The sequence below is a fragment of the Petaurus breviceps genome, unplaced genomic scaffold (genome assembly GCF_028583685.1).
Source record: "Petaurus breviceps papuanus isolate PSGF00001 unplaced genomic scaffold, PetGlider_PUasm1.0 156, whole genome shotgun sequence".
In the NCBI taxonomy this organism is placed as follows: Eukaryota; Metazoa; Chordata; class Mammalia; order Diprotodontia; family Petauridae; genus Petaurus; species Petaurus breviceps.
Window position 1 is genome coordinate 13,790,124 of NW_027185720.1, and position 9,320 is coordinate 13,799,443.

A 9,320-nucleotide genomic window follows, 5' to 3' on the forward strand; every position below is an offset into this window, starting at 1 on the left:
ATTGGGCACCGGGATGCCCCCCGGGCCTCTTCTCCCCCACGCCAGTCCCAGCAAGAGCCTTCCCTCCTCTATCAAGATCCCCCTGGAGCCAGCTCTGAGAGTCTGGCTCCCTCCACAAGCTCTGTGCACGATCCCCCCCATGTGCCACCTCCTGTATGCATCGGGCACCGGGATGCCCCTCCCTTCTCTTCTCCCCCACGCCATGTTCAGCATGAGCCTTCCCTCCTTTACCAAGATCCCCCTGGGGCAAGCTCTGAGAGCCTGGCTCTCTCTATGGATTCCCAGCATGACCCTCCCCAGATACCACCTCCTGTGTGCATCGGGCACCGGGATGCCCCACTTTTTACTTCGCCCCCACGCCAGACCTACAACGACCCTTCTCTCATCACTCAGAACCCTCTGGGTGCAAGCTCCGAAAGCCTTGCTCCCTCCACAGACTCCCTACTCGATCCCCTCCAACCAACCCTCCACGTGTGCATTGGGCACCGAGATGCTCCACGTGCCTCCTCTCCACCCCGCAATTGGGACCCCCCAGGGGTTGCTAGGTTTCCCTCCTCCCAGCCAGGGCCCTCTGGTACCAAGTGGTCTGGCAATGGGGAGGGCAGACGTAACCTGGAACGGGAGGAGTACACGGTGTTGGCTGATCTCCCCCCACCCAAGAGGCTGAACCAGAAAGAGGCCATGGGCCAGCAGAACGGCAGTGCCAGCGACCGAACCCGCAGCCCTGGGCGAAGCGAGGTGGAGCGAATCTTTGGCTATGAGCGCAGGTGAGACGTTAGGAGGTCAGGGTGTGTGCCTGTGCCGTCCATCTGTGCTCTTTCTGCCTCTGCATAATGGAGGTGTCAGCCCCAGGACTCACCCAAGCTTGGAGGGTTGATGGGAGGGGAGGGAGCTCTCTCGGTAGAAATATGGAGAACGGCCTCAATCCATTTTCTGTGCGGAGAATGGGGCAGGGGCGCGCCCTGAGCCTGGGCTCAAGGTACCAGAAAATGTCATCCTTCTGAAGCTACGGAGATGAATTTTCACAAAGATAAATACAGAATTCTCCTCTTGGGTTAAAAAAAATCAACAAGAGAGGGGCAGTTAGGTGATGCAGGGAATGGAACACCGACCTTAGAGGCGGGAAGTCCTGAGTTCAAATACGACCTCAGACACTTACTAGATGTGTGACCCCGGGCAAGTCAGGTAACCCTGTAATCCTGATTGGCTCTTTAAAAAAATCCCTCCAGAATGGGGGAGGAAGAGGGAAGGAGAGAGGGGACAGAGACAAGTTGAGAGAGTTCAGGGTGTCTTAGCACATGGCAACTGTAGTCAGTTTGATGATAGTGTGCTAGACATTGTAATAAGTACTTTGCAAATATCTCTTTTGAGCCTCACAACAGCCCTGCCACAGAGATGAGGAAATTGAGGCAGACAGAGGTTAAGGGATTTACCCAAGTTCACACAGCTAGCAAATGTCTGAGGGTGGGTTTGTACTCAGGTCTTCCTGAGCCCAGGCCCAGAAACTTCTGACAAGGCAGCCCCAAAGGCTGCACCACCTTTAGAGAGCAGACAACAGCACTATCATCCCCTCAGATCACAGAGGAAGCACCAAAGGGGAGCTCAGTCACAAGTGGCCAGTGTGGAGAAGGGCTTCAGGACCACATACCATGGGTACGTTGGTCAGAAGAAGGAGGGATGGACAGGCACTGAGGGAGGGACAGGCACTGTCTTTAAGGGTTCAAAGGCTTTCAGGCAAGCATCTTGCTGGGCCCTGGAGGGCAGAGTTCTGAACAGTGGGGGAGGTAGTTACAAAGAAGGGGATTCTTGATGTGAGGAAAAACTTCCAAACAATGAAAGGATTAGAGGAGCCTAGATTTGGAGCTGGAAGAGGCCTCATTTTACAGAGGAGGATACTAAGGCTCAAAGACGTCCTGTAACCCCAGCTCTAGAGCTCCCCATCAAAGGTGAGAAAACAGAGATTAGGGAGAAGAAATAGGATCCCAGCCCAGTGCCTGAAGAAAGAGGAAGCCCAGAGAGGGGGCTCAGTTTGGCTCTGATCACCCAGCCCTGGGATTAGAACCTAGAGAGCCCTGACTGTCCACTCTTGTAAACTGAGAAGTAGGGAGCCAAGAAGGGTAGGGTAGAGAGGAGGGAAGGGCTGGAGGGACCTCAGAGCCTGTGGCTCCCCTTGGTTTACAGGAAGTCCGAAGCCCTGGAGACATACCAGGCCCTGGAAGCTGGCAGGTCCCAGAGAGGTGGTGGGCGAGCATCCCGGCAGCTACAGCGCAGACAGTCCAGCCCAGCCCTGGGCAGAGAGGTGAGCTCTTGGCCGACTCTCCCTTCCTCCCTCTGCATCTGTCCCTCATATGAGGCACATTGTCACCAAGGCAACCAGGAACCTCACTGTTCGAGTGAGGATAGGGGATGAAGGATGCAGGTGAAAGGGGTGACCTAGAGACATTTCCAGTGATTGTATTGGAGATAAGGGGAACCACTATTCTCTCTCTCACCCTGGGGTACCTCCATATGGCCTCTTCCTTCACATGGAGCATGATTTGTAGTGTGGCCAGAGCTTGAGACCCCGGGGCAACTGAACTAGGGATGGGGCCCCTGGTGATTATCCTCCCTCTCCATCAAGGACCAGAACCAGCTGGGTTCTGACCACCAAGTCTCTTTAGGTGGGGGAAGGGGATCCTCCTATGGCCTATAATAATGACCTCCACCTCCCAGCCTCCTTTGACCAGTGATGCTTGTGTGCCACAGGTTTTCATGCTTTCACTCTCCTGGTCAGGAGGTCTTTCACAGTGAGGGCACCATGATGAAAGAAAGAAAAATCATTAAAAGATAAGGAGGTGTAGGGAAGAGGTAGGAAGCTCATTCACCTGTTTGCTCCCAAATACAGAGCCGTGAGCTCTAATTACCAATGACACCACTTTAGGCATTCAGTGGGAACATCCCAGTGGCCCTCAGGTCAAACCCTACAGACTGCCAACCTTGATAAAATGTAATTTAGAGTCAGGGTTGGGTAGTGGATATGAAAGCTAGCCTTGGAGTAAGGAAGACAAGAGTTCAAATCTTGCCTCTGCTATATACCAGTTGTGTGATCTTGGTAGGGTCACTTAATCTCTTAGGGTTGGTTCTCAAAAGTATAGTTCAGGAACCCTTAGGGGTCTATCAGACCCTTTCAGAGGACCCCAAGCACAAAATGATTGTCACAATAATAAGATGTTTTAATTTCTAATACAGTAAACATCAGTAGGCCACATAAAGAAAAGCTGTTTTGGGGGGAGGTCCTCACAAATTCTAGGAGTGCAAAAGGGTCCTGAGACCCCAAAGTTCAAGAACCATTGCTCTAGAACCAAAGTTCCAGAGAAGGGGCCTATCTTCTCTGTATTAGTGTTGGAAGATGGAGTTATGTATAGATTGATGGAGTTTCCTTACTGGGTCATTCCCTATGCAACTAAAATCACAGGCTCAGTCTCTCTCATTATCCTAAATTAAAATAAAAATTAAATGAAAGTTAGCTCCCACCGAATATCTAAGAAGATGACCTAGAGACTAGAATGATCCACCAGAAACTCTCCAAATGACAAATCACTGCCCTACAAATACAGAACTACCTCTAGAAGCCAGCAAAGACATGGTACAGAACCTACCAGCACCATGCTTGCTCACAATGGCCCAGATCTACCACTGATCTCCACAGAGATATCAGGACAGTGTTTTTAGCAGATGTCACCCTGCCAAAGACACATAATCTCCAAACTCCATGGAATGGAAAGTTTCCGAAACACAGAGACCTCGAAGAAGAAAGCAGACCCGCATTGAAGCAGGAGGCGACGCGTGTCTTCCTTGTCACCCTCTCTGTGGCCAGCGTGGTGCTGAATGTGCTTCCCATGAGCCTAGAGAGGATGAGCTGACTCTCATTACAGCCGTTTTATCTCTGGGGCATTTGTCCACGTTATATTAGGCATGAAAAAAATATGGTAACGGGGCAGCAACTTGTCCCAGCATAATTTCTATGCGAACCTCATTGTAAAAGAATGAGTTGATAATGAAAATTCTCACAACAAGGTGGATGAGAGATGAGAGAGCTGGCCTCAAAGCCAGGACAGCCTGGCTTCTGACACATCCTACTGAGTTCCCTATAACATTGACATCTCAAGTCCAGTCCCTAAGTCTAATAATCACATTAAACATCATGGAACAATAGCAGAAGAATGACTAATCCCAGGACCATTTCTATCTGAACTCAATTGAAAAAAAAAAAATAGATGATGATGCTGACTGACTTTATACAGTTGAAATCTGCAAAGCCTTTGGGGCCCTCTCTCATTTAAGCCCCAAAACAACCCCGTGAGTCAGGCACTGTAGGTCTTTGTCCGTCAAGATCATCCTCATAGGGAACTCCTCAGTGAGGAAATTCCCTTCTCTAATGCAGATCAGCACCTTTTTTCTGTGGTTCATAGCTTTAGAGTTGTCTGGGGCTCAGAGAGATTAAGTGATTTGCCCAGAGTCACACAACCAGTATGAGCCAGAGGCTGGACTTGAACTAATCAAATCAATCGATCCATCAGCAAGCATAAGTCCCAGACTCTGTCCCAGATGTTGGTGATAGAAGTATAAGCACAGACCCTCCTGGCCCTGTCCATCATACCATGCGCCTCTTTCTACAGGTATTATCATACCCATTTTGTAGATGACTACACTGAGGATCAAATGGATGAAATCACTTGTCTAGGATCACCCAACCCAAGTAGTGAGGGAAAATTTGAACCTGGGTCTCTCTGACCTCAAGGTTTGATCCCATCCCTCTGCCCAAGGTCACATGGCTTTTAAATGGTAAAATCAGGATTTGAACCCAGATCCTTTTAAGAGCCTGTGTCCAGCATCTTCTAGGGCTACATCCAAGTATCCTTTTTAAACCAGGGGTCTTAAGCTTTTGTTTTGTTTTACTGTCATGGACCCTTTGGGCAGTCTGGTGAAGCCTACAGACCCCTTCTTAGGATCATGTTTTTAAATGCATGAAATGAGATATGTAAGATTGCAAAGGAAACCAGTTATGTTGAAATGAAGTTATAAAAAATTAATTTTTTGACAAGTTTACAGAGTTAAGGTTAAGAAGCCCTCTCTACACTCAGCCACCACTCCCAGGCAGGGTTTGGGCCAGTATGGGCAACCTGGATGAGCGGTGGTTTCCTTGTATCCCATGCCTAGCCAAGATGCCAGTCTCTGGGCCCTCGGCCTGGAGAAGGGCCATTTGTCTTTGTCTGTGGTACCCACATCTCACCTGCCCTTTCACCCCATCCTCAGGTGACCAAGAAGCCCCCCCAGCCTTCAGAACAGGCCCGCAGGGGCCGAGAGGAGCCTCCTCACACCAAGAGCTCAGAGAGACGCCCCGAGGGAGACCGGCGGATCAACGGGGGCTCCACACCCCCCAAGAATCTGGTCAAACTCCCAGAGAGGGAATGTAGAGCCCGGGGGCAGCTTGTGCACTCCAAGAGCCTAGACATCCCCCCGGAGAAGGATCGACTAGGGCACAGGCAGCCTCTGGGCCTTAGGCACTTAGGAAAGTCAATGGAGGAGGAGTGGGGGCGGCCAGAGGAAACCTCCATCCCCAGGTCTCCCAGGAGACATCTGGAGAGAGACTGGAGCTGCCCCGGCCAGGCCTATTCAGAGGGGAGAATGGAGAGGGACTTCATAGGTCCGGAGGGGCATTCCTGCACCAGGGCTCTGGACATGTATCCAGACAGCGAGTGGAGAGGCCCCACCAAAGAGGTTGTAGGCTGCTGGCGGGCACTGGCAGAACAAGTGTGCTGTAGACGGCTGGAGAGGCTCCGCCAGAGTGGGCAGCTGCTGGACTGGGATGGATTGACCCAGCCCAGGAGGTCTGAGTGGGACTGTAATGGCCTAGGGGAGCTCAGCCCGCCCCCTGTTCCAGAGAGACCCACCAAGGTGTCCTGGGGAAGCCTAGGAGAGCTCCCCCGTTCTTGGAGGCTGGAGAGAGCAGATGAGATGGACTGGGGAGGCCTGGGGGAGTCAACCCTCCCTCAGAGGCCTGAGAGACCCTTGGACATGGACTGGCGGGACCTTGGAGAGCTCCCTCATCCTCGTGGCCCAGAGAGACCTGTGGGGACTGACTGGGGAAGTCTAGGGGAGCTACTGCGACCTAGAAGCCCAGACTCATGCAGAGAGATCGACTGGGGAGCCAGGGGGGAGTCCATGTTTACAGAGGGATCCTGGCTGGAGAATGGGGAGGCCAGGCCCCCCAAGGGCACCGAGGAGGCACCAGAGCAGGAGTGGCAGAGAACCTCAGAACCCGCAGGGCTGGTCATCCATGACAGGCAGGAAGAAACGAATGGGTACAGTCTTGGGGAACGCCTACTGAGTCCAATTCCTTCAGTAGAGGAAAATGGGGCTGACCCGGGACAGCCGATCAGCTCGGCCCCGGGGCCAAAGACAAAACTGGAGAGCTCTCACAGGGCCTTGGAGACAGCCGGTCTGCGGGAGGAAGAGGACAAGATGGCAAACATCCTACCACTGGGCCCCCACCCAGCTGAGGAGGTAAGCCAGAGAACACTGGGGTCGGAGCTTTGTGCCAGACCCTCCATATGGACCTGTCTCCCACCCAGGGCTTCTTCTAGAGCTCCTAGGTCATGGCTACAGGAGGAATCATTTAACTGGGTGGCCATCCCGTGCCTCAGTTTCCCTCTCTGGGCACTCTAGACTTAGGATGGAAACATACCACCCTCCTTCCCTCCCTGGGAGCCAATTAGCATACCTACGACACTTTGGTTTTCTTCAATTCAACAACAAAATGTATTTTTAAATTTTTTAAAATTTGTAATGGATAGCTTTTGTTTATATCACCTTGATTTACTGGCCGCTAGGTGGCGCGGCGGACCAGCCTTAGACCAATAGCTTACTTACTAGCTGACCCTGGACAAGCCATTTGTGAAGTGCTCAGCACAGCTTCTAGCATACAGTAGGCACTTAATAAATGTTTGCTCCCTTCCCTTCTTTTCAAATTGGTCCCTCCCTCTCCCCCTATCTAGAGCCATCCCTTGGGGTAAAGAATCCAGAACGCGATTCAGCAGAAGCCAGTGCAGCTGTGTCCCGTGCTCCACACCCACAGGCTCCCATCTTGACAAAGAAGGCTGCGTTTTCTTATCCCTTCGGGGTCAAGGTTGATCATTATAATCACGCTAGAATCATTTCCCCAAGAAACATATATTAAATGCTTACTGTATGCTAAATACTGGGGACAGAGACCCGAAGGAAACTGTTCCTCTGCCCTCTTTGGGGAGCTATATTCTGCTAGGGGTGGACGACATGTAGGAGGAAGTAAATGGGGAGTTTGTTAGGAGTAATTTGGAGAGGGAGAAAATGACTGAGGGAGGGCCCAGGCAGCACATGGGCCTTGCTTTGAAGGGAGCCATGAGTAAACCTCTGAAAAGACCCGGGGAGACATCAGCACGGTGTTAAAGTATTTGAAGGATGTTCTGTGGCCAACGGTGTCGTTTGGTTCAGTTTGACCCCCAGAGGACAGAGCTGGGGGAGGAGGGAGAACAGAATTGTAGAAACCAGGATTTTGGCTGGAAAAACAACCTTGTCAGTAGAGGATTCAGTGACCACTGGGACCCCCTCCAGCATCATCTGTGATTCTTTGAAATATGACTGCCTCGAGATTTTGTCAGCATGTCAGGGCAGAGCCCCCTAGGCATTCCTAACAAACAATTTTTAGGGCTATGCTCGTAATCCTTCAGTGATATCGACCTCACTGTCTCCCCAGGCAGCCCATTCCACAACTGCCATGGTTAGGAAGAGTTCTCTTACCTTGAGCCTAGTGGGGCCTAAGAGGGCTGAGTGAATGTGTGTGTGTGAAAGGGAAACAGAGAGAGACAGATATGAGGAAAAGAGGAGGGAGAGAGAGGGGGGGGAGAGTGGGTCTTGGGCCCGTTTTACTGATGAGAAAAGTGAGGATCCCATATTCACAGAGTTAGACCAGAAAGGTCATCTAATGCAGGCCCCTCATTCAACACACAGGGAAACTGAGTTTGCAAGGCACAGTCTAAAAACTCAAGAGAAATGAGTGGAGTAATCAATGGACCAGCCATCAAGAGGCCCAGAGGCCAGAGCGGCTTCTGCCCCTGCAGGGCAGGGCTGGGGGGAACAGGATGAAATCGCTGGCCTGACACTGGTTTTCTCTCCTCATCCAGCCTGAGCCGGATGGCGGTGCCCTCCCTGAGCCTGGACATCCGACTGCAGACACGGACCAAGAAACATGCTTGTTGACTGACCAGGAGAAAGCTGCCACGGTAGTTGGGGCTCCCGGCTGGGGCAGGGGTACAGAAGAGAGACATGAGTTCAAGCTAGGACCAAGTCCTTCTAGACTGAGATCCTTACTCAGGGTGCTATGATTTTAAAGAATATTTTAATAATTCTATCAGTATAATTTGTTTCCTTTGAATTCCCAAGTATCTTATACATATAAAAATATGATTCTGAGAAGGGGTCCACAGGCTTTAGCAGACGCTACCCATGGGATCCCTATTGCCCAAAACGTTAAGGGCCCCAGGTCCAGATGGGTGGGGTGGGGAGGTCAGCCCCACCAAGGCCATGGTATCACTGGATCCTACAAAGAGGCAGGGAACTATTGTGGACAGGACACTAGGTTTGGGGTCAAACAATGGACCTGCTTTCCAGTCCCAGCTCAGCTACTTACTCCTGGTGTGACTTTGGGCAGCTCACACACACACACACACACACACACACACACACACACACACCCTCTCTGTGCCTCAGTTTCCCCTTCTGTCAAATGAGGGGCCTGGACCAGTTAGCCCTCTAAGGTTCCTTCTAGCTGGAGATCTGGGCCCTTCCGGTTCTCGGGAACTACTTGTTTAAGGGTGTGCAGAACACAGGATCAGGGGAGAGGGCAGTTACAGAGCTTAGGCAGGATCCCATTCTCTGTCCTCATGAAGCTTACAGTCTCATAGGGTCTGTTAGGTTTCCTGAGCTCACCAGGGTTTGGAGATGGTGAACTTCAGAAGGGAACAAGTGCACCCCAGTCTTCCTGCTGGGACACCTGCATCATGAGGACAGAGCAGGACTGGACTGGGAAGGGGACAGCCCCCAGCATGGCCCCAGAACAAGCCGGGTGTGACCTTGGGGGTAACCTTTCATTTTCCTCCTCCTGTAAAGTGAGTGCCTTGAGCTAGGTGGTCTCTACGGCCCTCCCAGCCTTGACATCCCCTGTTCTCAGGCCCCTCTCAGCTCTGACATCCCCTCCTCTCAGGCCCCTCCCAGCTCTGACACCCCCTGTTCTCAGGCCCCTC

At 51.8% G+C, this 9,320-nt stretch overlaps 1 protein-coding gene across 1 annotated transcript in view; it reads left to right on the top strand.

Annotated features, from left to right (window-relative positions):
* Nucleotides 1-9,320, top strand: part of TRIOBP (TRIO and F-actin binding protein) — a 72,439-nt gene that overhangs the window by 16,192 nt on the left and 46,927 nt on the right. Inside the window, exons 7-11 of the mRNA XM_069082111.1 lie at nucleotides 1-361; nucleotides 527-767; nucleotides 2,182-2,299; nucleotides 5,296-6,546; nucleotides 8,202-8,300. The exon at nucleotides 1-361 is cut by the window's left edge and continues 13 nt beyond it. Of these exons, the coding sequence (XP_068938212.1) occupies nucleotides 1-361; nucleotides 527-767; nucleotides 2,182-2,299; nucleotides 5,296-6,546; nucleotides 8,202-8,300 (2,070 nt within the window). The remainder of the gene's footprint in view (nucleotides 362-526; nucleotides 768-2,181; nucleotides 2,300-5,295; nucleotides 6,547-8,201; nucleotides 8,301-9,320) is intronic.